Source organism: Elgaria multicarinata, chromosome 5 (assembly GCF_023053635.1).
Source record: "Elgaria multicarinata webbii isolate HBS135686 ecotype San Diego chromosome 5, rElgMul1.1.pri, whole genome shotgun sequence".
Lineage (NCBI taxonomy): Eukaryota > Metazoa > Chordata > Lepidosauria > Squamata > Anguidae > Elgaria > Elgaria multicarinata.
The window spans coordinates 112159028-112177031 of NC_086175.1; the positions used below are offsets into that span (position 1 = coordinate 112159028).

Below are 18004 nucleotides of genomic sequence, written 5' to 3' on the forward strand. Positions count from 1 at the left end.
TATGCAAATTAAAACAGACTTTAAAAGCTAAAACTTGCCAGTAAAATGCTAGCCTAAATAATAAGGTGGCAAATGCATTCAGGAAGACCTGAAGCAAATCTAGTGAATGTGTGGAGACTTATGTGGTCTTTGTAAGATGTACCTGCCAGCAATCTAGCTGCTGCATTTTGCCCTAGCTGCAACGTCTGAGTCATTTTTATACTGTGTTTTTATGCTTTTTATGTTTTTAAATTTTGTATATTTGTTTTAATGTTTACTGTTTTTAATTTTTGTAAACCGCCCAGACAGCTTCAGATATGGTCGGTATATAAATGCAATAAATAAATAAATATAAATTCAAGGGCAGCCCCACGTAGAGTGCACTGCAGTAGTCTAATCGGGAAGTTACCAGTGCATGCACTACTGTGGCTAGGTTGTCCCTGTCCAGGAAAGGCTGTAGCTGGCGGATCAGCTGAAACTGACCCCAAGTACTCCGTGCCACAGAGTCCACCTGGGCCTCTAGTAACAGTGATGGATCTAGGAGTACTCCCAAGCTATGCAACTGCTCCTTCAGAGGGAGCGCCACCTCATCCAGAACAGGTCGCTTACCCAATTCTCAGACTCGGGAACCACCAATCCACAGAGCTTCCGTCTTATCAGGATTCAGCTTTATTGGCCCTCATCCAGCCCATTACGACCTCCAGGCACTGGTCCAGCACCTTCATAGCCCCAGCTGACTCCGACGACAAGGAAAAGTAGAGCTGAGTATCATCAGCATACTGATGGCACCCAACTGCAAAACCCCTAATGACCTCCCCCAATGGCTTCATATAGATGTTGAACAGCATGGGGGATAGAATAGAACCCAGTGGCACCCCACAGCTTAATTGCCATGGGGTGGAACAGGAATCCCCCAATACCACTCTCTGGAATCGGTCCTGCAAGTAGGAGCGGAACCACTGTAACACAGTGCCTCCTACTCCCATCTTGCAGAGCCGGTCTAGTAAGATACCATGATCAATGGTATCAAAAGCCACTGAGAGATCCAGGAAGATCAGCAGGGTAGCACTCCCCCTGTCTTTCACCCGGATTGCACCCTAACTAAATAATTAGGACTACTGGGATCCGATGGTGGTGCAGCATTAGTGATAAAGCAATGCACTAGTATAAACCAATGCTAGTGCAATGTCATTAGCACTTGCTAGCGCAAAGTGAGAAAGCAGTGATTTGCTGTTGAAATTTGATGGTGCCACTGAATTTGGTGGGAACTTTGGCAGCAAATTCCCATTTTTCTCTTTGTAATAGCATGCATTAATTATGTTGTGCTAGCATTGGGTTAAACTTGCACAACGTTGTTAGTGTTCGTGCTGAGCCACCATAGGATACTCCCCACTGTCTCAGTGGGTATGGAAGACGGCTGGTACGGAAATGGCCTTTCTCTCTCTCTCATTTCTCTTAAGTAAATAAAACATCCCTTGGTGAAAAAACATATGAAATGCATTGACTGTGGGAGATAATATACACATAATGTATGGGAATGGCATCAATCTTAAATGAGTCTTTTCACCTTTCAGATCAATCCAGTCCTTGCTTGTTGAAGTCTGGGCTATACAATTGCGAATATTGCAGGCAGCACTGCCCAAGTAATCCACATGGAAGTTAATCACAAGATTCACCCTTGTCTCCATGACTATGGGTGTTCTTGCTTAGGCTTCGGTTGATTGTCACATGATTTTTTTCCTACTGAGATTAGAAACCTTAATTAACAGTAATCATCAAGCAAATGCTAGCTCAACGAAAAGGATCTTGCCTTGCCTTGCAAATATCCCCTAGTCTCTGGCTTTGGAGAACCTCCAAAAGTTTCAAAGGTGCTGAGCATGCACATACAGTAGAAGGCCTCTATTCATGCCCTTGTTATATGATCAGTGAGGCTGAGGTGGCAGGTTCCATTGAATTGAGGGTGCTCTCAGTTGATCATGGGTCCCATTGTGAAAGAAGACTGCCCTGCAGGGGACTTTCTGCTTTTAAAACATACTGTTCTGGAAGGATTGAGCCTTCTGTCATGACATCAAGAGCCATAATGGCATAGTCACTTTCTCTCTCTTAGCAGTCATAGCAATTTCTTCAACACCAAGCTTTCACTGGAAATTGCAGGGTGACTAAAAGTTATGCCTAGGTCACCCACCTCATCCTACAGAGAACAAGGACAGTCTGAAACATAAGTGAGGTTAAATGTCTGTCTTCTCCAAGCCACTTCAGGATATCACGGCTTAGATAATTATACCTTTAAATTCTTAGCTCTTTCTCCTTCAGTTCTCTCCAAACCCACAGTTGAGTTGGGAATATGTGGAATTTCAGATCCAGGATAGAGAAACTTAGGTCTTTTTTTCACATCAGAGGAGTCATTTCTAGACTGGGCTGCTTCAAATAGGGAGTTGCATTTAGTCTAGCCCCCTCCCTGTTGGGTTATTTTTTTTCACTTGGAAGGACTTCTTTAATGTGCAGAAGCAACTCCAAAATATGATCCTTTTCTGCAATCTGAAGCAGTTAAGTTTTGCTCCACCACAAACTAGAATAAAGTAGCCTTGGGGCAAAATTACAGGTATCTCTATAACAGTTGTGGAGCGTCATAGTAATTCAACTTTTACAGATCTCTCACCAGATTCTTAATACAGCAAACCTTTTGGGTTTTTCCACTGTCAGATCTATGTAATACCTTGTTTTTTAGATTTCTCATGTCAGAAATATTAGCTTGTTTTTCCAAGCATGATGAAAGTATTTGGGTTTTTATAGCCTCTCTGACATTAGACCCAAAAAGAAGTGGGTGGCTTGTTCTAGCATGGTCATGCTATAATGTTCTATGCCAAGGTCCACAGAGCACAGGGCTGATAATTGGTGAGTTTTTTGAGCCAAGAAAAGGCATTCTTAAAATCTGAAATATCAGGGTGCAATCCAATCAGTGTTAAGCATTTTTAAATCATGCTGATTTCATTGGGATAGAAAAGCATATGGGACCTAAACATGTGTAACTCCTGCAGATTAGTCCTCTCTTTAGAAATAGTGCTACATTTTGTTTTAGATACATACGCTTACAAAATTTTACTGTTCCCTCAAAGCTGCAGAAGGGCTAATGCAAGACATCCTGCAACTTCGTGCTTGGGTGACGGTGTTCTAAGAGTGGCTTGAAAAAGACCTGGAGATGGATTTTATTTTATTTTATTTGGTAGTATGTCCTGCCTGCCTTCAAACTATTTGCAGTGTTCTGTGAATGACAACAAAATGAGGCTAGAGGATCCAACACAGTGCTTGGTTTCTCATCCCCTTCCCTCCTTCCTTGACTTATTAACCTCAGGTGTTGATTAAAATTTTAATCTGGAAATAAAATTAGAAATGGTAGCCTTGGATCTGCTCATGTGTCTCAAGGGTAACACCCATGAAGAACTGAGGACCGTGAGGAGATGGGTGATAGTTTTTAACTGAAGAGTGCATAGACATGTTTATACGCACAGTATCTTTTAAGCATCAGGCTGACAATTCCATGAAATTATGGGGCTTCATTTTGGAAAAATAGTGCTTCATGTGTATATACAAGTTCTTGAGAACACTGAATGTGTGAACTAAATTATTCCGTACATTGTTCTATATTATGCTCTTAAAGTAAAGCAAGAAAATCCATGTATTTCAATTTTATTTTTCATCCTGGTGCATGTCTGGATTGGTTAACCACATGCTGAATGGCAAGACTGAGCCACAGCTAAGTCTATATATATTATCTGTCTAGGTCTTTTATGCTGTTTTGGACCAAATATACCATGGGAAGCATCCTCTACCAAAGTCAACCACAGAAATTTTAAAGGAAACACAAGAGAAATTTTATGGATTGCCATACGTTCCTAATACTGTGAGTACCATGTTTCATGCTAATTCATGTTTTAAAGGAAAAATGAAGGTTAGGCAGCTATACTGCACAAGCAGAAAAGGTGGGTTTTTCCCCATTCTATGATTTTGCTTTAAAAACATTGGCGATGCCCCATTAAAATAAATTTGAACAAGTTGAGACTCTGTAAAACACTGCTGGGGAGGAAGCGGGGTAGAGGATGAAAATTCATTCTCTTGTTCTTCTTCCTTCTCCAGTGCTGCCTTCTCTGCATTCTCATAGGTGCCCAGAATACACATACACTTATCCTCTGAAATGCATTCTTGTACAGCATCGCAAATATACCCTCACCTTTCTTTTCCTCCCTGTTCATCTGGGTAGTAGCAAGGTGTGATGTTCAGTACCACAGAGCTCCATCACACCAGCGTTTTATCGCACTCTCGTCATGCCTGGCTTGTGTTTTTGCAACATGGTACTCACATGACGTCATCACTGACCTGCACTCATCTTGCCTCTTCCCCTCCCTTATCCATAGAATCATAAAATCATAGAATCATAGAATAGCAGAGTTGGAAGGGGCCTACAAGGCCATCGAGTCCAACCCCCTGCTCAATGCAGGAATCCACCCTAAAGCATCCCTTTTTTATTATTATTAAATTTTTATTCATTTTCAACATTATATAAACATAGATAAACATTACCAAAATATAACTGAAACAAAACACAATAAGAAAAAAAAAACATCAAATATCTACTGCATACATATTGAATGATTGTTGAGTACAAATATCAAAAACTATTACATATACCTTATCATACTACAACATCTTCGTTCTTAACATAAAAGTGCACCCCCCACCTCGGGATCATTCTTGAGTCCAAAATCTAATCGTTTCTTCTGCTGGTGGCTTCCCACTTCCCTTAGTAAACACAAACACTAGGAACTGTTTCCAAATTCCTTCGAACTCATTTATTTTAGTTACGCCTTTTCTCCACTTAATATTACATGACAGTTTATCATTAATGGCTATGTCCCAGACTTCTTTATACCATTCCTCAATAGAGTATTCCCCTTGGATCTTCCAGTTCCTAGCTACCATCAGTCGTGCTGCAACCAACAAATTCGATATCAGCTCTATAGTTCCTTTTCCACACTTTATATCTTCAAATAGTGACAGCAATGCTATTTTTGGTGTTTGTTCTATTTTCATTCCCACTATTTCTTCAATTTCTGAGAACACCATCTTCCATAATCTTTGTACATATTTGCATTGCCACCACATATGTAAATACGTTCCTTTTTCCCCACAACCTCTCCAACAATTTGCTGAATGTTGATCACTTATCTTATTCAATCTAACCGGGGTTAGGTACCACCTCCATAGAATTTTAAAATAATTCTCCTTTATTCTTACTGATAAACTTCTCAACACTCTTTGTTTCCATAGTCCCTCCCAGCTCTGTCGCCCTATTTGTATCTTCAAATCTGATTCCCAAACCATTTTCTCTGTATTCTCTCTAAACTCCTTCTCTAACAATATTTTATATATTTCACTCATTAATCCTTTTGAAACTATACTACCTCCTTTCCCTTCCTCCTTACTTACTACTAGTTCTTCAAACCTCGTCATCTTTCTGCACATTCTATTATCTTTAATCCACTTTTTATTCCATTGCTCTAATTGACCATATTCTAGCCAAGATAGCTTCTTCTCCTTTAACAAATTTTCCATATCCTCTCTTGTTTTAATATCTCTTACCCAATCCTTTAATCTTATTTTATTTTTCTCTTTTAATATTTTACATAATCTACCCTTTAGATCCTCTGGGAAATTCTTTAACATTATTATCGGTGCTAAGGGAGAGTTGCTCGGAAGCAGCTTCCCTTTAAATTTACTCCAAATTTCCCATTGAGTCCTCAGGAGTGGATTATCTATACTTCCAACCCACTTTCTTCCTCCGTCTTTAAAAAAAACATTCTCCAAATTCATCTCTACCTTATTTATGGTTTTTTCTTCCATCCAATATAATTCTCCTACTCCCATAATTGCTTCTACAACATGTCTTAATCTATTTGCTACGTAGTATAATTTTATGTTTGGGAGACCCATTCCCCCCTTTTTTTGGCTTAGGTACCAATTATTTTTATTCACTCTTGCTCTCTTTTCTCCATTACAATATTTATTAATAATATTTTGCCAACTTTTTATCTCGGTTTCTGATATTTTTATAGGTAACATTCTAAATACAAAATTAATTTTAGCTAATATCTTCATTTTTATTAAGGCTATTCTTCCGAACCAAGATAAATTTAATCTTTTATATTTCTCCAATTTCTCTAATACCTCTTTCTTTAACCTCGTTAAATTTTCCTTTTCAAGATTCTCTAAATTTTTTGTAATTTTAATTCCCAAATATTTAATCTCATTCTTAACTTTCAATTCCATTCCCTTAAATTCCCAATCCTTTTCTTCCTTCTTGGTATAGTTAAACAACATCATCTCTGATTTAGACCAATTTATTTTTAACCCTGTAATTTCCTCAAATTCCCTCAACTGATATTTAATTCTTTCTAATTTTCTTAATGGATTCTTAATGGTCAATAAAGTGTCATCCGCAAACATGTTTAACTTTATTTCCCTTACCTCTCCAATTCCTTCTAACTCTTCATCCTCCCTTAGTGCCTTCGCCAAAACTTCCATAACCATTACAAACAGGACCGGCGAGAGCGGACATCCTTGTCTTGTTCCTCTGGCTAGTCGTATCTTTTCAGTAAGTCCGTCATTTACCACCACTACCGCCGTATTTTGGGAATATAGCTGTTCTATTACATTTTTAAATTTATTTCCAAATCCCAATTTATCTATAATACTCTTTAGTGCCTGCCAGCTCACACAATCAAAAGCTTTAAAAATATCTAATGCCATAATACCTGCCTTAATATTTGCTTTTTTTATTACATTTAAAACTCTACCCACTAAATTATGCATATGCCTTCCTACCACAAACCCACATTGATCTGCTCCTATATATTCTGCCAAAAATTTATTTAGCCGTTTGGCCATAATAGATGTAAAAATTTTAGCATCCTGATTTATTAAAGAAATAGGTCTATAAGAATCGGGATTAGTCAAATCTTTATCTGGTTTTGGGATCAGAATTATCACTGAATGTTCCCATGATTCAGGTATCTTCTCTCCTGATAATATCCTATTATAAAGTTCCATTAATTTTGGAACTAAACAGTCTTTGAAGACCTTATAATATTCTGGACCCAAACCATCTGCTCCCGGTGATTTACCAACTTTTAACTTATCAATAACCTCTTCAACTTCTCTTTGAGTTATTACTGACTCCATTAACTCCTTATATTCTAATTTTATTCCCTTCTTTATAAACCTTCCAATATACTCCTCCACCTTTTCTTGTTGAATTTCTTTACCCTTATACAATTCCTGATAAAATTACTGAAAAATTTTTATTTTAGCTTTCGTTGCATGACAATAATTCCCTCGGCTATCTTTCAACGTTTCTATCCCATTCCTCCCTTTTTCTTTTTGTGTGAGCTTGGCAAGCAACCTCGAGTTCTTATCACTGTTTTCAAAATATTCCCTTTTCATATACATTAAATTCTTTTGAATCTCTTCTATATTTAAATTTTCTAATTGTTTCTTCTTAGCTTGTATTTCCACTAATTTATATTTATCTTTAACTCGCCAATATCTTTCCTCCAAGTTTTTAATTTCTATCTCTAACTTTTCCTGTTCTGCACGTTGTTGTCTTTTTAAACTACATGTTTCTCTAATACAGATTCCTCTTGCTACAGCCTTCATGGTGTCCCAAATGACTGACCCAGCTGTTCCTCCTTTTTCATTAATTTCCCATGACTCCGACAGTTCCTTCCGAATTTTATCTACTATTTTATTATATTTCAATATCTTTGTATTCAGCTTCCATCTATATGCCTCTTTATAATCTTTCTTAACTGTAAATTCTAGACTTAACAAGGCATGATCAGTTACTTTTATTACCCCCATTTCCATTTTACAAATCCTCGTTGCAAAATCTTTTGAAACAAATATATAATCTATCCTGGAGTATGTATGATGAACTGGGGAAAAGTATGAAAATCCAGGCCTATTCCCGTTAAGTAAACGCCACGAATCTAAATAATCATTTTCTTTTACTAATTTATTCAATATAGTCATATTGTTCCTCTTTTCAGCATTAGTGGGATTTGACCTGTCCCGTTTATTATCCATAACCATATTAAAATCCCCAGCTAATATAGCATACCCCTCCTTAAATTCTTCTATTTCTTTAAACAACTTTATAAAAAACTCTCTATGCCTCTCATTTGGGGCATAAACATTAATCAAAGTATAGACCTTTCCCTCAATTTTACCTTTTAACATAAGATATCTACCCTTATCATCCTTTTTTACTTCTTCTAATATAAACCCACTTTTTTTTGAAATCAAAGTGGCCACTCCATTTTTTTTCGATGTCCCTAATGACTTTTCATAATAGGCTAGCCACTTTAATTTTATCATATTCGAATTCTCGGAGCCTTGGTGTGTCTCTTGGACCATTATAATATCTGATCCCTCTTTATTAAGCATTTGTTCTATTCTCTTCCTTTTCACGACTGCCCCCAAACCTTTAACATTGAGTGTTGATACCTTTATCTTTTTATCCATAATCACCCTTTTGAAATCTCTTCCGATCCCTTGTGCTCAGCAATTCAAACTTGCTTACATAAAAAAACAAACTCCATACATAAAACCCCCACCCTCCTACCCCAATCCCTCCTCTCCTACCTTCCCCCCTCCCCACCCCCACTCTAATCCCCCCCCCATATCCCCGTGAGTCTAGTACTCCAGCCATCTACTTTAAAGGGGGGGGGGAGGCAGTGCTGCGCCTGGCCGGCAGGTTTCTATATTAGCATTTCTATTTGCAATTATCTCCAAACATAATTAACAATTCTCTTACTCTCCAGATGTCCCAGCCTCATTCCCTCCCCCACCCACTCCAGCCCCATTTGCTTCCCCATCCAGACCCAGCCTCTTCAGCAATTCTTTACCTTGATCCAATGAGGTTACTCTGTGTTCCCTCCTCCCATATGTAAATCTTAAGAAAACCGGGTAACCCCATGCATATGGAATTTTGTTCTGCATTAACATTCCAGTTATTGGTTTAATACTCTGTCTCCAATTTAATGTATGTTGAGAAAGATCATTATAAATTTGCACTGCTTTGCCTTTATATTGTAACTGGGTCAAAGATCTCAATTCTTTCATGATTTGCTCTTTTTTATAATAGTTACCAAATTTCACCAAAATATCTCTAGTCCCTTTGTAGTTTTGCCCCCCCACGCGGTGGACTCGGTCCAGATCCGATCCATCTATTGGTATGTCAGGCATCAGCTCTTTGAACCAGTTCAGAATGATTTCTCTAAGGTCTTCTCCTTGTATCTGCTTCAGCTGCTTTATTCGAATCGAAGATCTACGAGATTGGTCTTCCAAGGCAATCAGACGTAATTCCCATTCCTTGAATTGAATATTTGTTGATTTTTCAAAAGCCTCTTGCTTCTTCTGGTCCAATTCCGCTTTTGCCTCTATCTCTTTGATCTTATCCGAGTTTTCTGCGGTCTTATCCGAAAGAACACGCATTTGTTGTCTAAATTCATTCATTTGCTGATCCATTTTTTAAAAAATGATGATATTATTCTCTACAATAACTGCCTTAATTTCTGCTAGGGAGGGAAAGTTGCTGTCCATTGCTTTTCCCCCTTCAGCCATATTCTTTTCTTTATTTGGTACTGTATCCAAAGAAACTGGGTCTATAACTTCGTCTTCCTGGTCTGTTCCGGGGGCTGTATCTTCCAGGTGGGAGAGGTGGGTTAAATTATGATTTGAAGGTTTCAACTTTTCCCACTTCTTAATCTTTTTTTTAATGTTGGACATAGGACCCTTCTGAGTAGGGCATAAATCTTAGAGCCCCCACTTCCTTAGCAACTTTTACTGGCTTCTCTTCTATGTGCCAAACACACCACCTTCTTCCCGAGGGGGAGGAAATATATTCAGTTCACAACAGCATTCACTAGAGGGGATCAGATCCAATCATTCACAGTTTCTCAAAATCCCACATCTCCCTCACAGAATGCTGTTTCTTCCCCTTCACCCCCCCCTTCTCGGCACACCGCAAACAGCTTCCACTTTCCACTTTACAAAGATTACAGCAAACAACTTCAAAGCCAGTATTTCAATCTTTCCAACTTAAGATAAGGGATGAGAAGTGAGGATCGCTGTAAATCAGATCAACGTCTAACAAGCATAAGTTCTTTCTTTTCAAACTGCGACATCAATCATGTTACTTTCGGTTTTGCCTCTGCAGTTTATAAAGACATTCCATCAAGCTCACCTCCTCCCATCGGCTCTTCTCAACACTTTCCAGCTCCGATAGCTTTTATAATCATTTCCTGTCGTTTGCTCAAAGATTTATGCCCATTAAAAAATAGATAATTGCTTTTTCCGGCAAAGCCACTCAGAGCCTCAGAAGAAACCTGCCACCGCCATGGCTGCCAAGCTCCGCCCCCCCCACCCTAAAGCATCCCTGACAGATGCTTGTCCAGCTGCCTCTTGAATGCCTCTAGTGTGGGAGAGCCCACAACCTCCCTAAGTAACTGATTCCATTGTTGTACTGCTCTAACAGTCAGGAAGTTTATCCTGATGTCCAGCTGGAATCTGGTTTCCTTTAACTTGAGCCCGTTATTCCGTGTCCTGCACTCTGGGAGGATCGAGAAGAGATCCTGGCCCTCCTCTGTGTGACAACCTTTTAAGTATTTGAAGAGTGCTATCATGTCTCCCCTCAATCTTCTCTTCTCCAGGCTAAACATGCCCAGTTCTTTCAGTCTCTCTTCATAGGGCTTTGTTTCCAGACCCCTGAGCATCCCGGTTGCCCTCCTCTGAACACGCTCCAGCTTGTCTGCGTCCTTCTTGAATTGTGGAGCCCAGAACTGGACACAATACTCTAGATGAGGCCTAACCAGGGCCGAATAGAGAGGAACCAGTACCTCACGTGATTTGGAAGCTATACTTCTATTAATGCAGCCCAAAATAGCATTTGCCTTTCTTGCAGCCATATCGCACTGTTGGCTCATATTCAGCTTGCAATCTACAACAATTCCAAGATCCTTCTCGTTTGTAGTATTGCTGAGCCAAGTGTCCCCCATCTTGTAACTGCATTTGGTTTCTATTTCCTAAATGTAGAACTTGGCATTTATCCCTATTAAATTTCATCCTGTTGTTTTCAGCCCAGCACTCCAGCCTATCAAGATCACTTTGAAGTTTGTTTCTGTCTTCCAGGGTATTCGCTATCCCACCCAATTTTGTGTCATCTGCAAATTTGATCAGCGTTCCCTGCACCTCCTCATCCAAATCATTAATAAAAATGTTGAAGAGCACTGGGCCCAGGACTGAGCCCTGCGGTACCCCACTCGTTGCCTCTCCCCAGTTTGAGAAGGTTCCATTGATAAGTACTCTTTGAGTCCGATTCTGTAGCCAACTGTGAATCCACCTAATAGTTGTTCCATCTAGCCCACTTTTAGCTAGTTTGTTAATCAGAATGTCATGTGGTACTTTGTCAGAAGCTTTGCTGAAGTCAAGATATATGACGTCCACAGCTTCCCACGGTCCACAAGGGAGGTTACCTTATCAAAAAATGAGATCAAATTTGTCTGACAGGACTTGTTCTTGACAAATCCATGTTGGCTTCTAGTAATCACCGCATTGATTTCAAGGTGTTTACAGATTGACTTCTTTATAATCTGCTCCAGAATTTTCCCAGGGATGGATGTCAGACTGACTGGTCTGTAGTTCCCAGGTTCCTCCTTTTTGCCCTTTTTGAAGATAGGGACAATGTTAGCCCTCCTCCAGTCGTCCGGCACCTCACCCGTCTTCCATGATTTTGCAAAGATAATAGACAAAGGTTTTGAGAGTTCTTCCGCTAGCTCCTTCATTACTCTAGGATGCAGTTCATCGGGCCCTAGAGATTTGAACGCATTCAAGGAAATTAGGTGTTCTTTGACCATTTGTTTATCAATTTCAAACTATAATCCTTCCCCCTCAACTTCTGCTTCACTTTTTCTAGGGGCGTCATAGACCTGCTTTTGGGAGAAGACTGAGGCAAAGTAGGAATTGAGCACTTCAGCCTTTTCTTTGTCATCTGTTATCAATTTGCCATCCTCATTAAGCAGTTGAACCACCATTTCTTTCCTCTGTCTTTTACTACTCACATATCTGAAGAAAGCCTTTTTATTGCTTTTAGCATCCCTCGCTAATCTCAGCTCATTCTGAGCTTTAGCCTTCCTGACGCCATTTCGGCACTTCTGCGCCACTTGTCTGTACTCTTCTTTTGTAGCCTGGCCTTCCTTCCACCTTTTTGTTTTCAGGTAATCTCTAAGCTTTTTGTGGAGCCACATTGGTTTCCTCTGTTGTCTTCTATCTTTTCTCCTTGTTGGAATTGTTTGTAACTGTGCCTTTAAAATTTCCTTTTTAAAATACTCCCACCCATCCTGCACTCCTTTTCTCATTAGGCTCACTTGCCATGGGGCCTTACTTATCATAGTTCTGAGTTTATTAAAATCAGCTTTCCTAAAATCCAGAGTACGTGTATGGCTACACTCAACTTTTGTCTCCTTCATAATCAAGAATTCAAGTATGACGTGGTCACTTTCCCCCAGAGTTTCCGTAACTGCCACTTTATCCACTAAGTCATCCCTATTGGTCAATATCAAGTCAAGGATTGCCGATCCTCTAGTTCCTTCCTCCACTTTCTGTAGGAGAAAGTTATCACCCACGCATGTCGGGAATTTCTTGGAAGGGCCGCTTTTGGCAGTATTGGTCTCCCAACAGATATCAGGGTAATTGAAGTCCCCCATCACTACTATATCACACTTCCTTGAAACACTGGCAATTTGTTTCTCAAAAGTTTCGTCCTCGTCTTCTCCTTGATTAGGTGGTCGGTAGTAGACTCCGATTATCATGTTCTTTTTATTCCTTGCCCCATTTATTTTAATCCAGATGCTCTCGATGGGGCTCCCAGTCTGATCCGCCTGTATTTCTGTGCAGGGATAGGTATTTTTAACATATAGTGCAACCCCACCTCCCTTTCTATTTCTTCTGTTCTTTTTGAACAAGTTATATCCTTCAATTGCTATATTTTAGTCATAGGAGTCATCCCACCAAGTTTCAGTTATACCTATCAAGTCGTATTTGCCTTCATGTAATAAGAGTTCAAGTTCGTTCTGTTTGTTTCCCATGCTCTGGGCATTAGTATATAGACATCGAAGATCATGTGTTTTATAGTCTGGCTTTGTTCCTACATTGTTGCGGACACTATTTTGGGGCACTATGGGAGCTGTTCTCTGTACTGTGGTGCCTTGGCCTTCATCCCTTGTTGCCTCGAGATTTACTTCTCCCACCCCCGTAAGATTCAGTTTAAAGCCCTCCTGATCAAGTTCTTCATCGTGGTCTCTATGCATCACACATATGGGCTCTGCGCCTGCGCTGAGACCTAGATTGGAACCTCCAATAGCTAAGCGAAACGCTTTTGGGCGGGAACCCCTCCCCCACGCCACTGCGCATGTACCGTGGGTTCCCGCCCTTACCTCAGTTCTTCTTCGTCCGCCATTGTGCTAGACGCTAGAATCCAACCTCCGTTACTTACCGTTTTTTCGTCTTCAACGACAAGTTGAGATCTCTTGATCTTCTTTCCTTCCTTATCCCTGTTTTTATACATAAAAAAAAATTAGAGTAGTTAGTTTTATTTATTTATTTATTTATTACATTTTTATACCGCCCAATAGCCGAAGCTCTCTGGGCGGTTCACAAAAATTAAAACCATAAAAAACATCCAACAGGTTAAAAACACTCAGCGATCTTTTGGTCGCCGCCGCCTAAGGCGTATGGCAGTTAAGGCCCCATTTCGTAAATGTGTAAGCTGCGGGGCTAAACTCCCGCCCACAGATGGGCATTCTCTTTGTGTACTCTGCCTAGGCGAGGGTCACAAGGTGCAGGCCTGCCATCATTGTATGGCCTTTACTAAGCAGACCCGCAAGAATAGGGCAGACAGACTACGCTCTATTCTGTGGGAGAAGGCGCTCAAGGCCACTAACACAGCACGGTAAAGAATGGACAAACCAGTCACTCAAGAGACCGCTGAGGTTGAACACGATACCGAAACGTGCTCGTTCGTAATCTCTGACAAGACCGTGGCGGACTATAGGGCAAAGATACCCCTCACGCCAGGACGGTCATTAGCGAGTTCCGCAGCTAAGAAAATTGCCAAGAAAGCCCGGACTCCTAAATCCTCCGAAACGGAGAAGAAAAAGAAAAAGAGGCTGGATAAGTCCTCTTCAAGGCCTTCGGAGGCTTCTAAGCCAAGTCAGAGCGGCACGTCCACCTCGATACCGACGGCTACGGCAACCGCTTCGGTACCGATCCGTCGTTCGATACCGACTACGGTAGCGACATCTACCACTCCAAACCAGCAAGACCCTCCAAGCCTTTCTGAAGGCGAGATAAGGGACTCGGCCTCAGTAACCTCTATACGAGGCCCCATAAGACCTACGACGATAGAGGAGGTTGTTGAAATAACCCGGCTCCCATCGCCGGCATCAGTGACTGCAATTCAAGAGCACCGTTCACCCAGATCAGACTGGGACAGGTCATCCCAACATTCCGACCCCAGGTCTAGACAGCGCTATTACGACTGGGAATATTATCGCCCGCGTGACTACTTTCCCGATGAGCGAAGGTATCAATACCCGCCAGAAGCATATTTCACCCAGCCACCGCCTCCAACCAGAGTTTTTCAGATTCCGGTTGCTCCGCCTCCATCTCACCACGCTTCGCCGGTATCAAGCCATCGGCGCCGAGACCATGCTTCCCCGATACCATCGGCACCTATGGTACCTCCACATCAAGAGCAAGCCTTAGAGCCAGTACAGCAGCAGCTACGACTTCCTACACCTTCCTCTCCAGAGGAAGACTACCCTTCTGACTCTGAATCTGCCGTTTCAATTGCTCCGTCACTCCCATCGCCTGAGGACGCAGTGTATACCGCTGATCCGGCGTCTCCTTCAGAGGACATGGGCCGATTCTCCGAACACATCCTGAGAATGGCCCAGTCGTTAGGTCTAAATATCCAAAAACCTGACAAGCCCATCGACGAGCCCATATACGACGTCTTTCATACAGACTCGAACACGGCAGTCGCTATACCACTCCCGCCAACTCTGAAACAAACAGCCCAGTTGTCTTGGAAGACCCCGGCACTGACGCAACCTACTTCTAGGAAACTAGAAACTATGTACAGGGTCCAAGAAAAGGACGCAGGTTTTTTACTACAACATCCGAAACCCAACTCCATAGTGGTCGAATCTGCACAGGGCCGATCGCAGAGAACTCACTCGGCACCGACAGACAAAGAGGGCAGGAAGCTGGATGTAACGGGGAGAAAAATTTACTCCTCATCATCGCTCGGTATCAGGGCTGCCACTTATGAGGCCACAATGGCCCGGTACCAGTTGTTTCTTTGGGAGAAGATAGGATCGTTATGTGACTATCTTCCAGAGGACAAAAGAGAGTTAGCCAGAGTGTTTCAGTCGGAGGCTTCGGCCATAGCCAGGCAACAACTATCCACAGCCAGGCACCAGACTGATTGCCACTCCAAATCCATGATGTGCGCCATATCTTTGAGAAGGCACGCTTGGTTGAGATCTGCTAATCTAACCAACGAGACTAAGACTAGGATAGAGAGCCTGCCCTTCGACGGGGAGGCTTATTCAATTCCAAGACGGATGATGCCCTCGATTCGATATACAAGGACCGCACCACCGCTAAAAAGATGGGTTTCACAGCACCCGTCTCCCAGTACAGGCCAAAATGGTGGTCAAGACCACCTCCTCAACAGTATCAACAATGTCCTCATTATCAAGGACAACCACGACAACAACAACAATTACAGAAGAAGAGACCTTATCAAGGTCGATTCCAGTCGGACAAACGTCAGCCAGACTTCAACAAAAAGCAGCGGGTTTGACTTCTGTGCCCCAAATCTACCACCTTTTGCAAACCGTCTAGCACCCCATTACCATCAATGGGAGTTAATAACAACCGACTCCTGGGTGCTCACTATCATCAAAGAGGGGTATGCCATCGAGTTCGATGCCCTCCCTCCTTCTTCGGGTGTGAAAGTAACGACGCCATCCCCCCCCCCTGCTACTCGAGGTACAAATCCTACTAACGAAAGGAGCCATCTCTCCTGTACCAGCAGACCAGACCAATCAGGGGTTCTTCTTGCGCTACTTCACGATCCCGAAGAAGGATGGGGGTCTTCGACCAATTATGGACCTCAGAAAATTAAACAATTACATCACCCCCAAAAAGTTCCGTATGACAACGGTTTCTTCTATTCTCCAACTCCTTCATACGGGAGTTTGGTTCGCTGTGGTAGATTTGAGGGATGCCTACTTCCACATATCCATCATGAAGTCGCATCAAGCTTACCTGCGGTTCGCCATTGGAACTCAACAGTTCCAGTTCACTGTCCTGCCCTTTGGACTTGTGACGGCGCCGAGGGTCTTCACGAAGGTGATGGCGGTAGTGTGCGCCCACCTACGACAGAAAGAGATTTATGTCTACCCATATCTAGACGACTGGCTCCTGGCGGAGAACAGTTCCACACTCCAGGAAAGTATAACTATGACTCTCAACCTATTAGACTCGTTAGGACTTTGGGTCAACGAGGAGAAATCCATCCTAACCCCACAAAGGAAAATAGACTTTATAGGGGTGACCTTATCGTCCCTGGATGGGAGAGCCTATCTTCCCGTGCCCAGGGCAAAGACACTTCAAGATCTCATCCTCTGTACCGAGAGTCGAGTAAAACTCTCAGCTTGGACGATCCAAAGACTGCTTGGTCTAATGGCAGCAACTACCGCAGTGATCAAGTTTGCAAGACTGCGTATGAGAGTTCTGCAAGGGTGGTTTTTAAGAACGTTCGACCTTTGACGCAACGCTCACAGAACCTTTCTTTCCATCCCGAGACAAGTGCGAGCATCTCTGAAATGGTGGCTGTCGATAGGGAACTTACTAGAAGGGGTTCCGTTCCAAAGACTGTCGCCCTCGGTAACGATCACAACCGATGCCTCCATGGATGGGTGGGGAGCTCATTGCGACTCCCTTACCGCCCAAGGTCGATGGTCTCCCAGCTTAAAGGAGGAACATATCAATCACCTAGAGCTTTTGGCAGTAGAGAATGCGGTAAAGACCTTCGCCCAGATCATCGAGGGCCGAAACGTCCTGATTGCCACAGATAACACCACCGTAGTCTGTTATATCAACAGACAGGGCGGAACCAGATCGTACCCATTGACTCGATCTGCGATCAGAATATGGAATTGGTGTATAAAGAAAAATACCTACCTGACTGCGATCCATGTCGCAGGGAAAGACAACACCATCGCGGACTCACTCAGCAGGTCTTTCCATGCCGACCACGAGTGGGAGCTCGATACCAAAACGAGGGAACACCTTTTTCGGTACTGGAGGTATCCAGCCGTCGATGTCTTCGCCACCGAAGAAAACGCAGTCTGTTCCAGATTCTGCAGCAGAGCAGGAAAAGGAGAGAACTCGCTAGGAGACGCTTTCACAAGAACGTGGAAGGGGGATCTTCTTTACATTTTCCCCCCGTTCCCTCTGCTAACAAGAGTCCTAGCGAAAATCCAAACAGACAACTCAGACTGCATCCTGATAACGCCGTGGTGGCCTCTACAGGCCTGGTTCCCGCACACTCTTCGACTGTCGAAGCGGGACTACATCAGACTCCCACGGTACCGAAGCTCTTGTCTCGACACCAGGGCAGGGTTCGACATGCAGACCTGTCGACACTCAAGATGACAGCGTGGAGGATAACCCCGACTCCTCCCGTACCGTAAACCTGACAGTTGACCAGATACTGACGGCATCGAGGAAGCCATCAACAAGGAAATCTTACGCAATAAAATGGCGGAGATTTCTAACATTCACTTCACAGAACGATCAGATAGCAAACTCTTGCCCTATTTCGACAATACTCGAAAAC

At 42.3% G+C, this 18004-nt stretch overlaps 1 protein-coding gene across 1 annotated transcript in view; it reads left to right on the forward strand.

Annotated features, from left to right (window-relative positions):
• MIPEP (mitochondrial intermediate peptidase) overlaps positions 1–18004 on the forward strand; it is an 80646-nt gene that overhangs the window by 37952 nt on the left and 24690 nt on the right. The window contains exon 16 of the mRNA XM_063127028.1: positions 3761–3880. Coding sequence (XP_062983098.1) covers positions 3761–3880 — 120 coding nt within the window. The remainder of the gene's footprint in view (positions 1–3760; positions 3881–18004) is intronic.